Here is a 25085-nt window from a genome sequence, read left to right as displayed (position 1 = left end):
ATTCTAGAAACTGAAGAAGGGCAAAATGAGTGTTAATGAATATGCTGCAAGTTTTAAAAAGAAAATGAAGCTTGTTCCTTACTTGGTTGCCACTGAACTCTCCAAAGTTAGCAAGTTTGCTAATGGACTACCATCGGATTACGGTCCAATGGTCAAGCAGACAACCGCTTTGAAGGCCACCATCTGGGCAGCCAAGAACGTTGAGACCCAGTTAAGGGAGAAGGTGTGGAGAGAGTTGGGATAGTAGAGAAGATGAACTTTGAGGTATTTTCAAGATCCAATAAGAAAAGCAGATTCTCGAAGTCTGGTTCCAGTAATTTGGAAGAGGAGGATGTAAAGAAAAATGGTGCGAGAAGTGCAAAAAGAAGCACTTTAGAAAATGTAATGAGGAGGTGACATGTTACAAGTGCGGAAGGACGGGTCCATATGCCCACCAGTGTACATTCAATAAGAGATTGTGCTACAATTGTGGAGAGGATGGGCATGTGCAGAAGGATTACCCAAAGAAGAAAGAGGTTGTGAAGCCAAACGTGCCACCAAAGCCAAAGGCGAGAGTATTCCAGATGACTCTGGAAGCAGCAAAAGAGGAAGCATATGTCGCTTCAGGTACTTTCATAGTAAATGATTTGCCTACCAATATATTGTTTGATTCTAGAGCTAATTACTGAAGGGTTTTGAGCATTCTAACACTCCTATGGTGTACATGCAACCCTAGATGCTTTGGATCTATGTTTCCTCTATTATACATGCATACATTCAATATTCCAAAGAATCATCCTAACTAGCATACAATGAAGCATAAACAACATGAAATACAAGTTAGATGACATACCTTTTAGTGTAGTTGGAAGCCTTGGACCTTTAAGAACTTAGTGCCCCAAGTTTTGCACCTTAAATGGAATCACACAACACCACCAACAAATGGAGGAACTTGAGAAGATGTCACTTTCACTTATAAAATTAGCTTGCCATCTTGTGTTTCCACTAGTACCAATTTCATGAACTAGAGGGTTTCTTATATAATGTGGCTTGATTAGGGTTACTCCATGCAAACCCTAATGTGCATGACTTTCCATATTCCTCATGCTCCATGGGTTTAAACCTCTATGGATCATCCATGGGTTTAGCCCAACATAAGGAACTATGGATCACAAGCCCATATTATAAGAATGAATGATTTACATAATCAATCCCCATATTGTAACACCCGGATTCCCAAGTATGATATTTTGTTCCATTATTTTTGGGTTTTGTGGGGGAACTCGGCAAGTTGGCGTCTAGACTCGCCGAGTATGGTCGCGAATTCGTATGCGAGTTCACAGCTGGACTCGGCGAGTTCCTGAGTGGACTCGGCGAGTCAACGCTGTTTAATGAAACCCTAATTTCCAGGGTTTGAGACCTATTTAAAGGGTCTTATGGCCGTCATTTGCGGCCACAACCCTTTGATGTTTTGCCAATTGGGTTGTAGTGGATGGATTTGTCCCTTTTGTAATGGTTACGCCAGTGGGAGGGGATGGAGAATCATTAGTGAGAACATTGGAAACATGAAGAGTTGTTAGATAAAACAACATTTTATGTTTCCATCTCCGAAAATTTGAGTCTTTGAATTTCTCAGGCTTTTCCATATGTGTTTTGATGACATAATTTTGATCCATTCTTCAACTTTTTGATTTCTTTCTTAGATTGTTATGACAAAAGTAATTAAATACGAAATTGAACGAACAGAAACATAAATAAATCATATTTATATACAAAGATTCACAAATTAGAAGAAGATACTTGTAAATGGATGTTTACAACAATTTCACTAATCACGAAAATAAGAAGAGATTGAGACCTGCTTTGCAGTGTCCTAAGACAGAAATTTCCCAAGTAGGGATCTATCTAGAGGATACAACAATCTTATCAAGATTGAAGATTAAATCTTGATCCTGAAGAAGTTTTCCATGCTTCCTTGATTTCCCAGAAAAAAACGAGAGTGAAAGAAAGTGGTGTTTTGAATATGTGATCAACCCAGTGTTTTAAAAACGGGTTCGAACCGGCCGGTTGAACCAATCGAACCGGGAACCGGAGGTGAGGGCGGTTCGATTTAGACCGGTTTGATAATGATTTTCTAACCGGATTGAACCGGCCGGTTTTGGTAAAAAATCGGTTCAACCAGCTGAATTGAACCGGAATGGACCGGGTTGAACCGGACATTCTTGAATTTTTGTGTTTGTTTTGGGCTTCTTTGATTGATTTTGACTTCTATAATGATTGTTCTTATATGTTGCATTTTATTTACGTTTGTAAAACTAAAAAGATGACAAGTTTTGTAATCAATATATGCAGGATAACTAAAAACATATAAAAATATAGAACCGGTTTAACCATCCGGTTGAACCGGAAAACGTCATCCGACCGGTTCAATTAAAAAACCGGTTTTTAAAACATTGGATCAACCTTTTAGTCTGTCAATTGATCATCTATTTATAGCCAGTCAATTAGCAGTTAAAATTGTCAACCATGATACTTGTTCCAAAATCATAATTAACTGCCTAATTAACTTTCAACCAATTAATTAACAATTAACAGATTTTGTGTATATAAAAATTAATTAATTAGTCAACAAGAGCCCAATGCCATCTTTTGACCATTAATTATATTTAATGACAAGTCTAATCCAAGACTAGTTTGATAGCCCAAAACCACAATTGTAGCTCAAATGTCTTTTTTTTTTTTTTTTTTTTTTGCTTTATCCATTTAAGAATATGGGGAGACAAGGGCTTATAAAGCTAGTCAAGGTTCTTTCTTTCTCACATGTTGGATAATATTTATAAGCTATAATCAAAGTATAATCAAAGTTCCAACGGTATATACAAAGAAATATAATTTAAAAAAAACATAAATACAATGTTTATTTAAACATTTTCTTGTGTATGAATATATTTTTCCCATATGAATACATATAATAAAAAAAATATAATTAGGTAAATATATAAAAATTTGTAAGTTTAAGTATTTACTTGCGAATTTATTTCATGATAACCTAGAAACCTGTGATATATCATAGATAAAAAAGAATAAAAAGGAAAAAAAATAACTTATAAAGTTCAAACATTAATAAACACAAAAATAAATTTATGATAAAATCATTTTTTTTTTTGACAATTTTTAAAGACTTATTATCAAAATCCTTCTATTATCGAAAAACTATTTAACTTATTAGGACGTTGATAACTTGCTACGATAGAGATTATTAGCTTTTGGCAATAGAATAAAGTTGATAAACCTTAGCCTACATCATTATGGGGATCGACTTGTCACTTTCCTATAGAATAATGAATACTACATATTATTTAATTAATAAGATACTAATTAAATTATTGATCTTAATTAATTGTCAAATCTTTTATTTGATAATCAGACTTGACAAGCACGTTGTAATGCCCAGAAGGCAATATATATATATATATATATATATATATATATATATATATATATATATATATATATATATATATATATATATATATATATATATATATATATATATGGGTAAAGTGAATATACCTAACAACCTTATATAAACTTAGGTACCGAACTTCATAATACTACATCGGTTTGTATCATATTTACATTGTAGTTGCCTAAAGTTCTTAAACTTCAACCCTATAACTTGATTACTTTGAAAATCTTTGGACTTTCACAAAAATCTTTATTTTACATCACGTCTTTCTATCGAATACCACCTGATGGGCTTCATATCCTACCGCTACAAATGAAAGGATGTAGGAGAAATATAATGATGAATTTCCAAAATTTTTTGAAGTAAATCAAGTTTAGGGATGAAGATTAAGAACCTTGGATGATTGCAATGAAAATTTAATGCAAAATGACGTAGTTTAATAAGGTTAGATACCTAAGCTTATATAAGGTTGTTAGGTATATTCACTTTACCCTATATATATATATATATATATATATATATATATATATATATATATATATATATATATATATATATATATAAGAAAAAAATGGACACGTGTCATTTGATTATTGGTTCCAGAAGATGTTGCTCTAGTTATTTGTTTTCCATAAAACTCATTCCTATATATATATATATATATATATATATATATATATATATATATATATATATATATATATATATACTAGTTTATAACCCGTGAGAACCACGGTTACAAAAAAAAGTTAAATTTTCATAGTAAAAATTCAAAAACTATTTGTCAATTATTTTAAATAAATCATTAATTAAGTGATATAAACATAACATATAATTAGAAAAAGTAATTTGAATTTTAAAGTGTTGTCTAATATATCTTTTTGACATGTGGCATAATATTAATGAAAAATTGTATTAGAGTGACACATCTCAAATGGATATTAAAACTATTTTTTTATTAAAATAAGGATATATATATATATATATATATATATATATATATATATATATATATATATATATATATATATATATATATATATATATATATATATATGGCTAGGTTATAATAAGGATGGTAAATATTGTGGGGATGTAGGGATGAATGTGGACCAAAAGTTTAAAAAACACATTCTAATAGAATACATATTTTGATTGAATACAAATTCTGACAGAATACATATTATTGAACATTTTGAATACTAACAAAATTTTGAACCATGAGTTGAAAAATAACAACATTTTTAAAAAATAGTCATCTATTATTAATATTATTGAAGAATCTAAGGTCCAAAAATAAACAAAAATAGTTTTTACTGTTACACTTTATAAAAATACAATGTCATTTTTTGAATTTTTGTCACGTTCTAAGAATACAAGCTTTATAGTAAGTCATTTTTGAAAAAATCTTCATTCTATAAGAATACAATCATTCATGAAAGATTCTTCATTCTCATTCTTCCTATAAGGGAATTTATTTCCTTTGACTTTAGAACTTCAACTAACGAGTAAACAAAGACCTGTATTAAGAAAAACAGAAATAAGCATGAGAATAAGATTATACAAATAACATGACTATTGTATTATGATGTGCTTAAAATCAAATATGTTCAAGCAAAAGGAATCAATATATTTGAAAATTAAAGAGACATAAAAAGACTAAATCGCATGCATTAAACTTAGGATTAAAAAAATAAAGAAATGCTTGTAGAGTTTAAGTAGAGAATAAGGGACCAACTTTCTTTGTAAGATATTTTGAGTTGATTATCACTATTGAATTCTCATTTGTGAATACTAAATCAACCCTACAGAACTTAGGACTAAAAAAAGAAATAGACAAATGCTTGTATCAATTTTATATCCTACAGACTCATTCCAAATCGATTAGAGAATCACTTACAAAAATCGATTTCAAATAATAAACGGATTTCACAAATGAGAAGAAAAGCAATAAAATCGATTTCAAAAAAATCAATTCTTAAGAAGAAAGAAATTGATTTCAGATACAGAGAAAATCAATTTCTGAAAGTAAAGTCATGTTTTGAGAAGAAAGAAAATCGATATCATCGACAATGGCGGAGGAACTCACGATACTGATGGAGGCTGAAGCATTATTGGAGACACACGTCGATTGAACAAGCCTTGGAGGATTGGTTCCCGATTCTGATTTTGTTTTTGAAGTTGTTCCCTACGACGATCTTGTCATCTTCGAACGCATGTCAATTGAACGAGCTCTGGAGGGTTGGTTCTCGATTCTGATTTTCAATTTTGAATTTGTTCACTCCGACGATCTTGACATCTTCGATGGAAGCTGGAGACGATTTTGTGGGTGTGGACGAAAGAGACGGTATGGTTTTAAATAACGTAATTTCCCTAAATTAAAGGGTAGATAATTTAATTAATTATTTATTAAAATTAAAAAATACTTGACCCAAATTAATCCCTACATCCACACAATATTTGTTAATCCACATTTGAACGTACCTCTTTCTCTCTCTCTCCCCCCCCCCCTCTCTCTCTCTCTCTCTCTCTCTCTATATATATATATATATATATATATATATATATATATATATATATATATATATATATATATATATATATATATATATATATATATATATATATAGGGAAGGGTTATATGGAAAACAAAAAAAACCCTAAAAATCATAAAAATGCATAAAAAATACTTAGAGATCACAAATCTTTTTTTTTTGACTTTATATTCTTAAAAATCACAGTTTTTTTTTATAAATTCGCTTAAAAAAATAAAAAAAAAATCGATTTTTATTATTTATATATTTTTTGTTTTTTTTTTTTCAATTTTTTAGCGAAATTGTATAAAAAGTTGTGATTATTAAGAATATAAAGTCAAAAAAGATTTTTGATCTCTAATCATGCATTTTTATGATTTTTAGGGTTTTTTGTTTTCCATAGAACCTAAACCTATATATATATATATATATATATATATATATATATATATATATATATATATATATATATATATATATATATATATATATATATATATATATATATGGCTATGTTATAATGTGGATGCCATCTATTGTGTGTAGTCGTAAGGATAATTCTGAACCAATGGATGTATAAAATGAATGACCATGATTTGAGAGTCTATGATATTACAATGTGATAACATGTACCATATAATAAAATAAATTTCAATATAATGGTATTTTGGTCAATTAAACTACATTTAAAAAAGGAAATATTTGGATTTTAATAGGATAATTAATTATCTTATTTTTAAAAATCTGAATTTTTAAAATTAATTTAGTTTTAATTCTAACATAAATTTAATAATAACCGATTTTATTCTGTAAAAATGATAGAATTTCAGTCATATAGTAGTTAAGATATTTCCAATTTTATTCTTACATGATATGATTCCATTCAAGATATTTCTAATAGTTAACATGCTTAAAGAATTATACAACATATCAAAAATAACATTTTCTAAAAAAATACGATTTTTTTTATATGAAAACGAATTCTATTCTTTAAGATTCATTGATTACTTTAATTTCTTAAAGAACAAGACTATAAACAATAATTATTAAAAAATATGACTAATAATGGTTAAGAATGTTATATGTTCTTAAAGATTAAAACTAAGAATGATTACTTAAAAAGAAAAAAACATCATAAATTTAACAAAATCACTAATCCCTTCTGAAAGAAAATTATTGCTAAGAATCGCTTTACAAATTCTGGCAAAATACATTCTGCTAGAATACACTCTCATTCTTTATGTTTTCTTTTTTTCCCACATCAACGATAACATCTTCAAAACCTAAACCCACAAACAAAACATAATCAACTTTCAAATAGAATATGGTAGACGTTAAAAAAAATATAATATATTCAAATAGAATGTAATCTTCAAATCAGAAAATAAATTATATGAAGAAGTGTTAATTTTTTCAACCATTCTGAAGAAATGTTAACTTGTTAAAATCATAAAACTTCCTTATTGTTGAATTTTATAATTTTTAATCAATTAAAAATGTACTAATCTATAATTTTATATTTTAGAAATACAAAAAGATTAAAAATTATCATGACAGGGGCATAATATAAGAAACGACATATATTTCAGAAATACTAAATCTATAATGGGATTGGTGGCTAAAACAATATATATATATATATATATATATATATATATATATATATATATATATATATATATATATATATATATATATATATATATATATAATTGTCCACAAATGTGTAATCTGTATTAATCCCATCATAGTCATGCCATCATTGCCAAGTAACAAAAACGAAAGTAATTATACATTTCATTTCATGTCATACCTTGATACTCAATCACGAATTCTCCCCACCTAATCAATCATGAATTTTGCTCTTTTTATTTATGAAAATCATCAATCAAACCATATTTTCAGTCATTTATGATTTATCTTACCTGTTTTGTAAAAGGACTATAGTTGTTTATTCAATTGTGTTCATATAACGAGAAGTTTGTTGTGCTTCTAGTTTGATTCCACGACAAACCAAAAAAAAACTTTGGGTTCATATTCTGGACGCGCAAAGAAAAAGGGAATTAAAAAAAAAAAAAGCTAAATGGCTTCTAGTTTTGAACCGATCCATAAACAAATAAACAAAAAAGAACTTTTGAAATTTTAATTGAAAAAAAGTTTAACCGACGAATGATTTTTTTTGAATACTTACAATTCCTTGAGACTCTATGCAAGAAAAACCCTAAATAGATTAAAATAAAAACAAAGTTGTACCGTCAAAGTGGCAGAATGCATTCAAAGGTGACGTTCGGGTTGCGATGAGATGTGCGACCGTGTAACATGTGGAAAAAAAAACCTTAATTTATTAGAGTAGATTTTTCTTTTAAATTTAAATAAATAAACAAAATAAACTAATAAGTTTTAATTTAGAAATTTAGAAATTTAGAAATAAAAATATAAGTCCATTAATGAAATTGATATTAACTTATTAGTACATTTATTGTAATTATCACATTAAAGTATTATATGAAATTTATTAAAATAGAAAAACCATAAAATGATATGTGGAAAAGAAATTAATTCAAAATAACTAAAAAAATGACATTTGGCAAATTGAATGAGAGTGTAACATGTGCCAAAAAAAACATTCATTTATTAGAGTGGATATGATCTTGTTTTAAATTTGGAATTTATTTAATATAGAAAAAAACATCATAAATGGTCTCTATGGTTTCCCCAAATCTGAAGTTTAGTCCCCGTGGTTTAAAAACATCATAGATGGTCCTTGTGCTTTCAAAACTTTTGAGGATTGGTCCTTATTGCTAACTCCGTTAAGTTTTGTCCGTTAACTGAAGGGCATTTTCGTCATTTCACTACCATTGGGACCATTTATGATATTTTTCATATTTAAAAAGAATAAATTAAATATAATTAATTATATAAAAGGTCTCTCTCTCTCTCTCCCCATTACATCTTTTTCCCGACTCAACCATTTTTACCCCTCTTTCATTCATACATACACATAACAGCTTTCCAAATAAATGGAGATCTGGGAACCGAAAATACAAAACAAAAAATAATCAAAATCTGGAAAACCCAACAAAGACCAGAAATGGTTCGAAGAAAACAACAAGTTTCTTTTTGTGGGTTTTTCATCGTCTCTATCTCCTCTTTCACTGAAGGAAGAGTGAATTGGGTATCAACGGTGATATAGCTATGTCCTTATTTTGTTTGATGATATTGATGAAGAACTAATGTGGCTACCTTGAATTAGAGTTTTTGTTGATTGTTATTGTAGCTAATGGAATAACTATTTCTATCTGATGAACAGTGAGAGATAAACACCCACATACAAATTGATTTCCAGAAATCAGAACACCCACACACTATCTCAAATTAATTTACGAAAACAAAAACAAACACGATTTCAGTGTTTGATTCGAATTTAGGATTTTGATTCTTAAGTTACCACTGAGAAAAAAGCCCACAAATGATTTCCATTGAGTTTATATTGAGGAAGAAGAACCAGAATGTGTTGGTTGTGACTAGAAAACTGAGATGGGAGGAAGTGGAGTTATAAGTGCTAGAATTCAACCACCAAAATATTCATTTGTTTCACCTCCTTCCTCTTGAAATCACTCTATATCTTTGAAGATGTGTTTATCCAAGAATCAAATGAGTACTTGTTCATAATGAAATCGAAGGCAGATCCAAACCTGATGAATTCGACTAGCCCTAGAAATCGTAAGTGGTTCCTGATGAAATCGATGGAGGAGATCGGCCAACCTTCTTCTCCATCACAACACCATCAAAAACCCCCCAAAGACTTCGTTGTATGGCTGGAAAGGTGTCAATTTCACATAAGCATCTTCGAACCAGGTTCTGATAACGTCTCAAGCCAAATTCTTTGCTATTTTATGGCCTAACAAGTCCAAATCAAAATGTAAATACTCTAGCGGTTTTGGATGCTTTGATTTTCTAGAATCGGTTGAAGAAAAAGAATGGTCGTTGCGGTTGCATCTTTCGATTTACAGCATTTATTCAAGAACCGGAGGAATTTAGGAACCAAACCTTACCCATTATTATTATTGTCAAATTGAGAGAGAGAGAGAGAGAGGAGAGACCTTTTATATATTTAATTTCTTCTTTTTTAAAAAAATACAAGAAAACATCATAAATGGTCCTTGTGGGAGTAAAATGACGAAAATGCCTTTTACTTAACGGAGTTAGCAATAAGGATCAATCGTCAAAAGTTTTGAAAGCATATGGACCATCTATGATGTTTTTAAACCACGGGGACTAAACTTCAAATTTTGGGAAACCACAGGTATCATTTATGATGTTTTTTCTTTAATTTATATGTAACATTAGTAATTTACCCTTATTGGTTTAATTAATGATTTATTTTTTTCTAAATTTTGATTGGTCCATATGTCCACACAATATTTGTTCATCCACTGTGAATTTGTTCGGATTCACATTGTGAATCTATACAGATTCACCTTGTGAAATCTGTGTAGATTTACACTGTGAAATTGTGCAAATTCATACAGTGAATTTATACAAAATTAATGATTTATAGCGCAGATTCACAATGTGAATCTAAACAGATAAAAAATTATCAAATTTAATATCAATGGAAAGAATATAAAAAGTTATGAATTTCTATATTTTTAGAATTTTTTTCAATAAATAATACGATCTAAAACTTGAAAAAATAATTGTCCTTTGTTCTATGGTTTAAAATGGTTCCTTGTTGAACTTTTACATATATATATATATATATATATATATATATATATATATATATATACACACACACACACACACAAACACATTCATTTGATACTATGCTAATTTTGTAGGATTTGAGGACGCGATCCTACCCACTCATCTTGGAATATATATATATATATATATATATATATATATATATATATATATATATATATATATATATATATATATATATATATATATTGCAAAATAAAAGAAAAAATCCAAAAAAAAATTGTAAATATTATTTTTGTTAATTAATTTATCCAAAAAATAAAAAATAAATAAAAAAATAAAAAAATCACCGTTTTTTTGTTGAATACAAATGAAATATTCTAATAGACTACTACACTGTAAATAATAAAATCGAATTTTTATAATGTTAGAATATTCTAATTAACTACTAAAATTGGTAGGTATGTTAAAATATTCTAATATTGTATTTGAATTGTTAGATTTGTTAGAATATTCGAATATTATATTAGAAATTTTTGATTACTTATAGTTTAATATTCTAGTTATAAAAATTCAATTTGAATATTTATAGTATAATATTTAATAAGAATATTTCACGTAAATTTTGAAAAAAAATGGTTATTTATTTTTATTTTTTTTTTTGGATAAAATAAATGACGAAAATAATATTTTAAAAAAAATTTCGAAATCTTTTATTTATTCTGTATTTTAAAAATATTACTTTTTATCTACAAAATGAATAGATAAGATTACGTCCTTCATGTCTTACATAATATGACGGTTTCGCATAAACATAACTCTCTCTCTCTCTCTCTCTCTCTCTATATATATATATATATATATATATATATATATATATATATATATATATATATATATATATATATATATATATATATATATATATATATATATATATATATTCTAAAATGTAACTTTGTCTTTATGAGACAAAGTTACTTAGCTAAAGGTGCATGTGGATATGCATAAGATACAAGCTTATTAATAAAGTAATTTTAATTTTAATTCCTCAATTGCTTTCAACCCTTTTCATTGTAAAATCATATTTTTGATTTTATTACTTTTCAAAAATATTATTTTCACTTCCTTTAGCTTCAACTTTATAAAATTATCACTTTTACCCTTTTATTTTTGTAGACTTTTGTGTTTATCTCTTGTCTTTGTAGTGTGCGTGTGTGTGTGTGTCTCTCTCTCTCTTTCTCTCTCTCTCTCTCACTCTCTCTCTCTCTCTCTCTATATATATATATATATATATATATATATATATATATATATATATATATATATATATATATATCAAATTTTTGAACATGGTCAACAATCAACATGTCAACTGCCCCTCACGAAGTGACGAGCATAGTCTCACGTCGTGAGCCACTAAAAGATAAAATAATCGAGACTCTTTGATCCTCACGACGTGACAGGCATAGTCTCATGTCGTGAGATCTGTCTGAATGAAATTTTGATGAAGAAAGTCCTTAATCCATTAATCCACTTATCCATCTTCTCTAGAAGGCTTCCTAGAATCCCAAAAACCATAAAAATAGATGATTTAAGGTCTTGCATGTCCAATGCAATACTTGAGCTCAAATTAAGGCATTCATGAAGAAAAAGGAGGTCAAAACTCAAGCATGAACTCAAACTTCATCCAAACTTCAGATCCACTACATATAATCACCAAGGGACTCTAAGGACCATAAAGTTGCTAACTTTATGGAGTCCAAACACTATAACTTATTTAACCATGGATAATCATGCATAACACCTTAGATCTGGCAACAAGAAAGCACAGAGCTTGAATCTTGGTTACTCACAAAGTTCTAGAGATGTTGCTAGCAAATGCAAATGAAGCTTCCAAGTTAGATCTATGCTCCAAAGGTGATCATTTCTTCTTCAAGCCACCAAAACAACACCAAAAGCTCAAAAATCACAAGGGGAGGCTAGTGTTAGGGTTTTTCTATGTTTGGGGATGAAGGAGGCTGTAAAAGAACCCTAAAATGAAGTTTATGGGGTTTAAATACGAATAAATCCCTAAGAGATCATGGGTTTGGGCTGCAGCGCATCTCACGTCGTGAGCACTAGTGTCTCACGTCGTGAGCTCAGTTAAATCATCATTTTCATTTAATCACTTGCCAGGTTTTTACCTCTCTATGGTCACGTTGTGACACCTTGTTAGTCCAAAAACCATGCATTTGACTCCTTGAAGCCCTAAACCAGTCCGTTCTGGAAAGTGGGTGTTACACCTTGTATTGGGGTTTAGATCATGTACTTTCCCCTTTTTTGTTGGTCTTTAGTTATTAGGTTGTTTTGGTCCATGTGCCCTTTTCATTTCCATAGGTGGGGAGTCCCCAACCTGCTATTGTATTTGTTCTTTTTCTTAATAAAAATTTTAATGGATGTGCCGCTCTCCTCACAAAAAAAAAATGTTTGGATTATCTTTTATGGTGACAAAAATAAATAATTCAATAAGTTGTTTTTTTTAAAGTGTTTGGTTTAATTTATACATGTAAAATAACCAAAAAACGATTAGATATGTTAGGTGAGTAGGTTAAATGAAGGGCATTGTGGTAATTTATTCAAAAAGTCAAGTGGTATATGTTTTTTAAAATCTCATTTTTGAATGTAATGCAAAAGCTTTTTTGAAAAATGCTTTCGAATTTGCCAACCATTTTTTTTACTCATTGATTTTTCAACAAACCAATAAATTGTTTTGAAAGTAAATCTCAAACACCCCTAGATGTATTTTAGAGGGAAGAAATCGTGAAATTACTTGGTTTTGAAAAGCATGCAAATTCGATTTGATCAAGTTGTATCCAGTTGAGTTACTCTATTGTTCCACTCAAAGAAACATCCTTAGGTATACTCAACAATAACACCATCAAAAGATGATAAATTTGAGCAAGATGAAACCTAAAATCAATTATAACAATTAGAACAAATATAATCATATTAAAAACAGAGGGGAGGGGTAACGAGGCTAAGCATTGACAAAGCTAACAATAACAACTTAATATTGGTCGCATATCTCATTTAACCATAATACAGATCAATGACTCAAAAGCCCATAATACACTCACTTAAGCGCAACACCTCTTATCCAGTATCCACTATTCCACTTTACTATGGTGGACAAAACTGTACCGAATCCAATATTCCACTTTACTTTCGTGGACAAAACTGTACCAAATACTTAATGGCCCTTTTTTTTTTTTTTTTTTTTTTTTTTTTTTTTTAATATTATTAATAACTAATTATAAATTGCTATAGTGGATGCGATCTTCTTTAATTGCTAGGTAAGTTTTATTTTTGTTACATATATTTTTTGTAAATCTGTAATTAATAATATAGTTATGATTGTTAATTTGGTTTATATAATTATAGGGTAGATAACTAAATATGAGAAAAAAATATCATTGATTCTTGTTTCAAAGGAAAGAAAAAAAAGAGATTCATAAGCCACAATTTTTTTTCCCTTAGTGACAATATTAGTGAAGATGTTTATAATGCATGCATAGAATCTGAAAAGAATAATAATATTCAATAACCAATTAATGTAGAACCTACAAATTTGATATCTTAAATTTAAGAGATGTAAAATTATGAATCTATGTTTTATGATCATTTGAGATTAACTATTACAAAGATCAATACAATATTAATTTAGACTGATTTTTTTTTTATCAAATTCTACTATCAATTTAAAAACTCTATTATATTATTCAAATATAAAATATACTTTAATATTTTATGATAATGTAAGTCACTTCATTCTAAAAAGGAGGTGATAATTCCAAGGATTGTAATCGATACTTCCACGGATTTTAAAGCAAAATGGCAATTGTGCCCCCTTTATAATTAATTAATCGTTAAACCTCATTCAGATTCTTTAAACATCCAACTATTCAATTCTTTTGCCCTCCTCCTCATCTTCCATAACCACGCTCACCACCTGCTATATCTTCTTTCTCAATATCTCCACCATCACCACCACTGTCTCTCCTTCTTTCTCCGCCACCGGCAACTTCACTGCCACCCCTATCTCATTGCTTGATACCGTCACATTCATCATCTGCTTCGTATATAGCGGCTACCCAATCATCGGAACACCGTGTTTAATGCTCGCCAATGTAGAGTTCCTCCTCTCAACATACCCATTTGGCAAGCACGCTCTAGGATCGTCTGAGTCGACTCAACAGTAAAAAAAAAACAGTAAAAACAGAGTCACTCGGAGTTCGCATCACCAGAATGAAAACGTTGCTGATTTAGTTCTAAACCTAAAGCCAACTTAGACCTGAATTTTTGGTTGGCGTAACTTATTTGGCTTTGGCATACCCATCAAAAGCCGATTTAATCCGTTCGTGAGTGGTGCTATGGGATAATTGTGGGAATGTCGCTGAAGAATTTGTTTCCTTCTTCACTTCCAAAATGAATTCCTTCTGGTTTTTGCAGGGTGATTTTCCCTTTAAGAGCAAATTAAGGTGAAAGTGACGACAACGGAGGACGGGATTCTTGTGGAGTGTATTCCTGGAAACCACGTTTCTCTTTTGGTATAATGGTTTTACTAAAAATATGCTTGTGAATAATCAATTAAAATCTAAATAGATCCAGGGACATAATTGTCATTTTCTTTGAAAAATCAGTGGATGTATCAAAAATATCCGTAGAATTATCAGCTCCCATTCTAAAATGCTTACTTACACTTCTAAAACTAGAAACCAATACGATGGGGGCTAGGGTTATTAGGTAGGTTTTAATAATTTTAAGTTTACAAATAATAAAACCAAAAACAATTATTACTTTAACTATATTTCTGGTCATTTTAGGAAACTTAACAAATTAAAACTAATTTGTCTAAACTTAGATATCAAAACCGAACCTTGTCAAAGAAAATGACATTTGCAAATTAAAAGAATTTTGAATCTAGTCTAATAAATGAAAGTATTTTTTTTGCCATATGGCACACTCTCATTCAATTTGTCAAATGTCATTTTGTTGCTATTTTGAATTAACTTTTTTCCACACGTGATTTTATGAGTTTTTCTATTTAATAAATTCCATATAATATTTTAATATAATAATTACAATAAATGTAGTAATAAATAAATATGAGTTTTCATTAATGGACTTACCTTCTTATTTCAAAATTCTCAAATTAAGGCTTATTAGTTTATTTTATTTACTTATTTAAATTTAAAAGATAAAAAAGTCAATCTTAATAATTCATTATTTTTTATTTTCTTATAAATCCAAAATTCTTAAATATTTAGACCTTTATATTAATTTTTTTTAATTAACCTATATAATACATGAGTTTTACACCTAGTTGCATTATAAAACAAACATTTTTATGGATTTCTTTTAGATGATGATTGGAATTTTAATTTTAAACTTCAAAATGATTTTTAAAGAAAATGATTTATTGACTTATAGCAATGAGAAAAAAAGTTTTTTTGAAAATGTTTGGATTAACTTTTATAGTGAAAAAAATCGAAAAAAATCAGTAAGTTATTTTTTTAAAAATATTTGTCTTAATTTATACATGTTTTAATGTTATAAATTTTTTTGAAAAGTTACTTATTAAAATCTATTTTTTTTAAAGGTTAATAAGAAGTTGTTTTAAAAATCATTTTCATTCAAACATTTTTTTTTAACTTTTTGAAAAACCAATAAATCAATAAATTATTTTTAAATAATTCTAAAACACCCCTCTTTGATAAAACATTTGAGTGATATTCAGTTATTCTCGATCACAACTTTAATTAAACATTTATTTGGACTGGCGATCAGTCAATAATCACCTCGAAGACGAAAACCAGCCAAACACCCGAAGGTTAGTTGCGGATTTGCAATTTTGCAAGATCAACTTTTTCAAAACACGGCAACCCAACGTGACCTGATCTTATCCTATCAGATCGATTCAATTCCAGTAAGATTCCTTTCCTTCATTAATTTAATCAGTTTGGATCACAAACCCTAGATATCACAATTCCAATTTGATCACCAACACTTATGGATGATTATCATTGACCAAACAAATCATTCACATTTCTATATCTCCAAGACTCCAACCAGTCCACCACACTGCCGATTACCTTGTTACTGAGCCCTAATCTGCTCTCATCAGTTGGATTACTATTTCTTGTCTTTGTGTTAATCTCAATCGAACAAGTATGAAAGACAAGAAGTCTGCAAAAGCAAGCCTTCAACATAAACAACATCAGAACGGCCACTTTTCTCCATTTAAGTTTGCGAAATTGCTTGATCCGGAAGCGTCTTGGGACAAGGTCTGTTTCTGTTTCTTCTTTTTATTAATTCAATACATTCTTTCATGTTTCCTATTGGTATCTATTATCATATCACAAAATTTTTTATATATGTTGCATTGTAGAATGGAATTGCATGTATACCGTGATGAAATTGAAAAATCCATCACCGGAACATCTCAAAGTTAAAGTAAAACCGACACATGTTCAATTGAGCAGTCTAGTCTAGAATGAATCCCTTGTGTATTTCACCATCGATTACCAGAGTTTTGTTGGGTGAAAAGTGAATCGATTCATAATTCTTTTAGAAAGTTATCCAATTGAGTGATTGCTGTTGGTTTTAAATTTTTAATTTTGTTTGGGAGAAATCAATAATGGATCCAATACTTGGTTAATAAATCCTTTTGGTATGTCTTAATGAATGTCCTAAGTGAGAACTGATGTGACTGAATTGAATGCCATATATCTTTACTTTGGTATACGTTTAGACTGAATGGTATTTGCAACTGCTAGTTGAAGTTGAAGATGATTAATTTTGAGTTAATGACCATTTTGTCCTTATACTTCAGGACCAATTAGGAGATGTACTTCACTGGATTCGGCAAATTGTAGCTGTTGTATGCGGGTTGCTATGGGGTGCCATTCCTTTGGTAGGGGGTATCTGGATTCTTGCGTAAGTTATTGCATCTCTCTACAAATATTATAAATCAACACAAACATATTTAAAAAAAAAAAAAAAAAAATCCACTGGTTTTGGATTGATTACAGATTTCTGTTGATTTCTTCTGGTATCATATACGGGTATTATGGAGTCATACTTAAGCTTGATGAAGAAGAATTTGGTGGACATGGACCTCTTCTACAAGAGGGACTTTTTGCTTCAATTACTCTCTTTCTGGTGATTTTATTCATCCCATTTTATGATATATTTTATTAATATTTTGGTGATATCTTAATTTTTATAAACTCTTAATTTCAGCTGGCGTGGACTCTGGTATACAGCTTGGCACACTTCTAACTGTAATCTCTTGTTTTTGTATTCCCATTATTGAACTTGAAGATCAAATTTTTTATTTCCTTGATTGTGCAATATTTTTTAGTAGTTGGATTTGGATTTTGAAGTAATTAATTTGCTCTGAATATGAGCTTCTTGATTTCATTCTTATGTCCTTTGTTTGATCCTAGTTATAAGAATAATAAAACAAGGTTATTCCAAAAATGGGATATTTTTTTAATTATTAAATCTACCAATAATCTCCACATGAACAACAACCATTCTTGAAATGATGAAACCTACTCCGATCTCTCACCACAATTTCCCTCTCATACATTTTGGAAATCACCTTCATCACATCATGACAATCCCCACAAATCCTCAAATTCTTCACAACCCTAATAACACTCCCTTTTTCCATACTAATAAGCCCAAAAGCCACAGCCATTTTCTCACTATGATACATCAAAACCTCATCTTTCTCCTCATCTTCAACATCAAAAAACACCTCACTCCTCCTCCCAACATGTCCCACCACCCCTAAACCACCACTAATCTCATCAATCATCTCATAAATCTCCTCCACCCTCTCATGAACCTTCTCCCCAGCCCCAAACTCATATATCACCCCATTAACCTCAATCGAACTACACCCTCTCAGCTTCCCAATTCCCTTTTCTTTCATCAACTCACGTACCCTATACACATCATCCCACCTTCCTACATTCGCGTATATGTTAGACATGATTGTAAGATACCCTCCATCTTCATGTTCAAGCTCATTCAAATGACTCATAGCCGTTTCGGCTAACTCAACATTCTTATGAAGCTTACAAGCACCAAGAAGTGCACCCCACACCCCAACATGTGGCTCGACTCGCATACTTTGGATCAAACTATACGCTTCGTTTAGTAAACCGGATCTCCCAAGAAGATCAACCATACACCCGTAATGCTCTACTCTAGGCTCCAACCCGTGTTCTTGATCCATACTATCAAACAACTTTTGACCTTCTTTCACCAATCCTGCATGCACGCACGCACAGAGAACACCAAGAATTGTGATTTCGTTTGGCTTGACTTGTTCCCTTTTCATACGGGTGAATAACTGTAATGTTGTTTTGCTTCGCCCGTTCATGGAGAAGCCCATGATCATGGCGTTCCATGCAACAACATCTCGGTTTGGCATTTTATCGAACACTTGTCGTGCGCTGTCCAAATCTCCACATTTTGAATACATATCCACTAAAGATGTAGAAACTACAAGGTTTGAACTGCTGTTGTTTCTATTTATATATGAATGTAACCATCTACCTGTATCTAAAGCTCCAACTTGAGCACAAGCAGAGAGAAGGGTTACCAATGTTATTTCATTTGGATGTATGTTTTCGCTTTGCATTTGGTGGAAATGGGTTATGGCTTCGTTGATTCTCTTGTCACGGACTAGCCCACTGATTACTGAGTTCCATGATACCAAATCTTTCGTGGGCATCTTATGGAAAAAGTCAAGCATGATGTTGACTTCACAATATCTGGCATAGCCACCTAGAAGCGTGTTGTACATTAACAGATCCTTAACAGGAGCTAGATTGAAAAGCACTTTCGCGTTTTGGATATCACCGGCTTTGATGTACTGAAAGATCATGATGTTCCAAACTACAAGATCCTTACCAGGCATTTGATCGAACAGCTTACGGGTCTCCTTTAGGTCAGTGTCTTTATTTACGCACGAAGACAACATAATAGTCCAGGCAACCTTATCTTTTGTTGGCAATTCATCAAAAACACGACGAGCTGCCTTTGTATCACCGAAACTACCATAGAACTCAATCAAACTTGTACCAATGAAAGTATCCAGCTCAAGCCCGACCTTGAACAGTAATCCATGGATGCATACCCCTCTAAGATGCTCCATCAACTCGGTACAAGATCGTACCACAAACGGGTAAGTAAAACGATCCGGACCATCAGGTTCAATCCGCATGCGATCGAAAAGATCCATCGCTTTTTTGGGTTCATGGTTCTGCTGGAATCCTCTGATCAGGGTGTTCCAGACGAATGAGTTTGGTTCTGGCATTTTATCGAACAGTTGGGTGGCATAGTACATGAGACCCAAATTTGCACAGCAACTAACAAAGTTCCCGACGGCGAAACTGCTGTGGTGGAGACCAGTTCGGAGAAGGACGACGTGGATTGACCTGAGATGCTTGGCACATTTGATTGAGTGAGGAGTCTTTAAGAGAGACAAAGCAAGCTGCTTCTGTCGGGTTTCCATCACTTCCGTCATCTCTCCGAGAAAATCCATCCATTGATTCTTAACTATTTAACAATTGATATTTTAAATACAAAATGACGAACTTTTTGAAAATCAATTGGGACAAATATGTCATTTACTCTTTTAATTAACATATGTATATGTATACTACCCTTATGTAAATATTTAATTTTGCTTATGAGCATACAAGCTTGAAAATAGTAACATACCATGGGCCTCCAACTTAACACTCCGATCATCTTTCATCCTCCTCGACATATCCACCCACCGGAATTTCTCACATATCAAATCCTTAACCTTATCAAAATTACTTAATTACCAACAGCATCTAAACAAAAATTAAACCACCACCACCCCGATCATAGAATCCAGCGACTGCCATGGACGTCCATTCATCTGCGAAGAATTCACCTGCGGAGATCGAGATCAAGGTGCATAGCATCCCTCCACCAGTCGGCTATCCGCCTTTATACACACAGCCACCACCTCTAATCCACCACCATATTCCTCCGCCTCCCTTATATTATCATTTTTCCGAGGAATGGTTTCCCTGGTTAGTGCCCTTCATCTTCATCGTCAACGTAGCCCTATTCATTCTCTCCATGTATATCAACAACTGCCCCCTCCATTCCCGGAGTTGTGTCGGTGTACAAATGCTTCAACGTTTCGCCTTCGAAAATGTCCAAGAAAACCCCCTTCTTGGCCCTTCCTCCGCAACGTACGTTCCAATATATATACATTCAATACAGTAATTAACTTCAATTAATGCTTAATGGAGTATCTATCAAACTAAATAACTTTATCGTCGGAGTTTGATTTTAGGCTACTAAAAATGGGAGCATTGGATGCAAATAAAGTGATCCAAGAAGGACAACAATGGCGTATTGTCACTTCCATGTGGTTGCACGCCGGCGTCCTCCATATTTTCACCAATATGTTAAATCTCCTTGCGGTTGGAATTCGCCTCGAACAGGATTTTGGTTTTGGTGCGTGACTTTTTACCTTTTGACGTTTCCATTTCTTCATGTTTTCATAGTACTCCTCGAACTGTTTTCCCATAGCAAGAATTGGGTTACTTTATACACTATCCGGACTCGGTGGTAGCTTGTTGTCATCTTTGTTTCTCCGAAAAAACATTTCCGTTGGTGCATCTGGAGCACTATTCGGTTTACTTGGAGCAATGCTTTCTGAACTACTTATGAATTGGACTATTTATGCCAACAAAGTACGTATATACGTATTCATTTTCATTTATGTATCGATACAGACGACTAGTGCTAATAACGTATATTCCATGCAGTTGGCAACATCGACAATGCTCATTCTCATGATCCTTATTGGCCTAATGGTTGGAATCCTCCCACACGTAGACAATTTTTCACATTTAGGAGGATTCATCACAGGATTCTTCCTCGGTTTTATCCTTTTGGTTCATCCACATTCCAATCGGATAAACCAAACTATCGCTCCTCATGGTTACTACACAAAATCGAAATACAAGTCATGTCAACACATATTCCTTGTTCTTTCCGTAATAGCTTTATCTGTGTTGTAAGTGTTGTTCAAATCTCAAATACTTTCCATTTTGAGTCGTTTCATTGCGTTATATATGCACAGGGTATTGAGTTAATTTGATTCGTGCATGTGCAGGTTTACAATGGGATTTGTGTTCCTTTTTCGGAAAGTAAATGGAAACGATTATTGTTCTTGGTGTCATTATCTAAGTTGTGTGCCTACGCCTCTATGGAGCTGTGATCCACTATGCAATGTAAGATTTTTCTTAGGTTTAGTACGATTATTTGTGATTCGACTAATTGAGACCAATTTCTTTTGATATTTTTATGGTTTTTTAGTCAATACAATTAGGCAACCAACTAAATTTGACATGCCTAGACAATGGAAAGTCGAGGTCGTATACACTTCCGGCAGGTTATGGTGTTATCTCGGTTCAAGAACTTTGTTCAAAGCTGTGCATCTAAAATATACACTTACATATAGGACTGTTAGGAAGAAAAAGGTTCGGTCTTCTCTCTTAGTTTATAGGTACATATAACAATTAATACAACTCGTACTCTTGATATATATTACAACCATCAGTTTGTGATGTGATCAAGAATAACAGCGACATGGTGGATTCAGTACTAGAAAATTTGTTTTAGCACTAAAAAATTCCGAGGAACATATTTTAATTTGTCGGTAAAAATCCCGACAAAAATAAGCCAAGAAACTTACACGAAGTATTATATTTGCTATTATGAATGAAAAATGAAGTATGTTGCTACTATGAATAAAAACAGTACCTATATTAATAATTTGTTGTTATAATTGGATTAAAATAAAGTGTGTTGTTGTTACTTAAAAAAATAAGTGAATGACATAGAAAAGTAAAGTATATTGTTATTATGGAATACTTTGTATGTTGCTATAATGGATAAAAAATGTTGATATATATTTTTTGTGTGCTAATTATATATGTTTGTTTTAAGGTTAAAGGCGTGGGAAAGAATTTTGATGCAACAAAAACAAGAAAAAAAAAGGAACAACAACTAAGGTGCTCTTTGTTTTTTCGAAGCGAAAATTCATGAAGTCTGCGGACCACCTTTGCAATCTTTTGTAGCAGAAGAGGTGGAACAAACGGCTGCAGCCTATAATAAGAAGCATGTTTGTTTTTTAACATCTGTAGACTGCTGCAGTAAACTGAAATTTAAATAAACTAATTTTATAAATTGAAAATAGTTATCAACATCGAAATTTAATAATTCTAGTTTTAAAACATTGAAATAATAATAAAAATAACATGTAAAAAAACAAAAATATAAAACCTTTTTTTTAAAAAAAAAAACTTAAAAAAATGTAAAAGAAGCTAATAGTTTTATTCTAGAAAAAAAAAACTAATTTTAAAAAAAATAAAAAAAAGAAAATAATAAAAAATTAAGAAAGTATTGCAAACGATGTCTACAAAGTTCGTAAAAAATTACACACGTTAAAAAGATGCAACTGAAATTAAAAATATTATTAATAAAACGGTAAAAAAAATTAAAAAAATCAAGTTAAAAAAAATTATGGAAATTATAAAAATAAATTTTATCACATCCGTAAATAAAAATTTAAGAAAATCAAAGTTTAAAAAAAAGTTATACAAAAATTCTTAAAAAAACATTTAAAAAAATGAAAGTTGAAGAGGTTAGAAGAGACAAGTCAAATGCTGCACCACGCAGCACATGCGTAGAGGTTTCGTAGTCTGAAGTCTTCCAAAAAACAAACTGCTGCGAGAGGTAAAGTGTTGCGCGTGTGCTGCACCGCGCAGCAATAAGTGGTTTGAAGAGGTTTTTATAGAAAAACAAAAGCACCTAACTCAACTAATGAGACAATTTGGTAACCCTCCTGAAAATCCATTTTAGTTTTTTTGTAAATTTTTTGTTAAACATGCTAGTGAGGTATAAATACCTAATTGTTTTGGTGAAGTATTGGATGGTAGCTATCATTTTGGTAATGTATTTGATATTTGGATAGGAGTTATCACTTTGTTGAAGTATTCCTTAGTAGCCACCATTTGGGATAAAATTGTATTGAATTGTTTTTATATATGTATCATTGTGGTTGAAAGTGCATATTGGATGAATTTGTATTTGATTTTTAATTATTATATAGTTTATAAAAAACTTATTTGGAATCTTTGTATTTTATAGATTTTTTTTTTAAAAAAAATTGCATTATTACCAACACAATACCAACAGAATAATGCATTAAAATAAACTCTTTCGAAAAATTAATCCTTCGGAAATGAACTCTATGGGAATTTTGTCAGAAATATTGTGTCAGGAAGCCTCGTGGGAATTTCCTACGAAATATTTTGTTAGAAATTTCTTCGGATTGTTGTCGATACCTTGTTTCCCACAAACCAGTTTCGTCAAAACTTTATCGCTAAACCATGTTTCCTACTAAATACCGACACAATAGGTCAATAGTCGGTAACCATACAATTTTCTAGTAGTGATTTGACCAGGGACAAAGCTCATTAGGACAGGGTTTGATTGCATTGCAATTTTTATGAAAGTACAACCCCTTGATTTATGCACAGTCTATGCTTAAGGTCCTTTATTAATTACATGTTCGTCCATAACCCTAATTAGAGTTCATAATCAAGTCTTAGCTATTACCTTGTGTTTTTTCTTAATAATAATAACTAGACTAAAATGCATCCTTAGGTATGCTAAATCGGACAAGTTGAATCCAAGTTCTTTTTCTTGCACCACTAGTTCTTAAGGTGCTCTTGCACCAATCTTCCCACCCTCTAACACTGTTAGAAGTTTGTTGTTAAATGTTTGTAAAAGACGTTTTGATATTTTATAAAAAAAAATAATAATAATAAAAAAATGGGTAGAATAGAAGAAACATGATTGGTCATCCTTCATTGTGGTGGTGACCAGTGACCACATTTCACAACACCGCAACCATCACGATACACACAGTCATGGTGGGCTGCCACATTAGCAACTAAGGCACTCCGTTAAGGGCATTCCGAATGGTCATTCGTAAGCCTTTGACGGAGGGAATATATTTATTTAATTAGAGGGGAAGTGGAGGGAAGTGTTTTATAATACTCCTTCCGTCCGAAATTGATATTTCACTTTTGATTTTTGAAGTCTTTTTTTTAACTTTGACCTTAAATATTTTTATTTGTGTTATATATTACTTAATAAAACTTATAACGATGAAAAAACAATTAAAATACAATTCATTCATATATTTTATAACAAGTATTATCTATCAAAATAAAAAATATTTAAGGTCAAAATTAAAGATAAAAAAAAAAAAA

The 25085-nt window shown here is 30.9% G+C and overlaps 3 protein-coding genes across 4 annotated transcripts; 2 read left to right on the top strand and 1 right to left on the bottom strand.

The window, feature by feature from the left end:
- The first annotated feature begins 16497 nt into the window (after nucleotides 1-16497).
- On the top strand, nucleotides 16498-18156 carry LOC111902218 (uncharacterized). Its single transcript, XM_023898071.3, has 5 exons — nucleotides 16498-16660; nucleotides 16859-17018; nucleotides 17567-17670; nucleotides 17766-17895; nucleotides 17977-18156. The coding sequence occupies exons 2-5, from the start codon at nucleotides 16905-16907 to the stop codon at nucleotides 18013-18015; spliced, it is 387 nt and encodes a 128-aa protein (XP_023753839.1). The 5' UTR covers nucleotides 16498-16660; nucleotides 16859-16904; the 3' UTR covers nucleotides 18016-18156.
- A 48-nt stretch (nucleotides 18157-18204) lies between these two features.
- LOC111902217 (pentatricopeptide repeat-containing protein At1g08070, chloroplastic) lies at nucleotides 18205-20296 on the bottom strand. Its single transcript, XM_023898070.3, has one exon. The coding sequence runs from the start codon at nucleotides 20294-20296 to the stop codon at nucleotides 18242-18244; it is 2055 nt and encodes a 684-aa protein (XP_023753838.1). The 3' UTR covers nucleotides 18205-18241.
- Nucleotides 20297-20646: 350 nt separating this feature from the next.
- LOC111902220 (RHOMBOID-like protein 2) lies at nucleotides 20647-23128 on the top strand. 2 transcript variants are annotated; one of them, XM_023898072.3, is made up of 7 exons: nucleotides 20647-20984; nucleotides 21089-21252; nucleotides 21328-21491; nucleotides 21567-21817; nucleotides 21917-22034; nucleotides 22120-22283; nucleotides 22753-23128. In XM_023898072.3, exons 1-6 carry the CDS (start codon nucleotides 20647-20649, stop codon nucleotides 22243-22245), a joined length of 1161 nt encoding a protein of 386 aa, XP_023753840.1. In that variant the 3' UTR covers nucleotides 22246-22283; nucleotides 22753-23128. The 2 variants fall into 2 exon arrangements, with proteins under 2 accessions (XP_023753840.1, XP_042753884.1); XM_042897950.2 differs by lacking the exon at nucleotides 22120-22283.
- The last annotated feature ends 1957 nt before the right edge of the window (nucleotides 23129-25085 follow it).

The sequence above is a fragment of the Lactuca sativa genome, chromosome 9 (assembly GCF_002870075.4).
Source record: "Lactuca sativa cultivar Salinas chromosome 9, Lsat_Salinas_v11, whole genome shotgun sequence".
NCBI lineage: Eukaryota > Viridiplantae > Streptophyta > Magnoliopsida > Asterales > Asteraceae > Lactuca > Lactuca sativa.
Note: the sequence above shows the minus strand (reverse complement) of the source record. Positions and strands in the feature narration are given on the sequence as shown.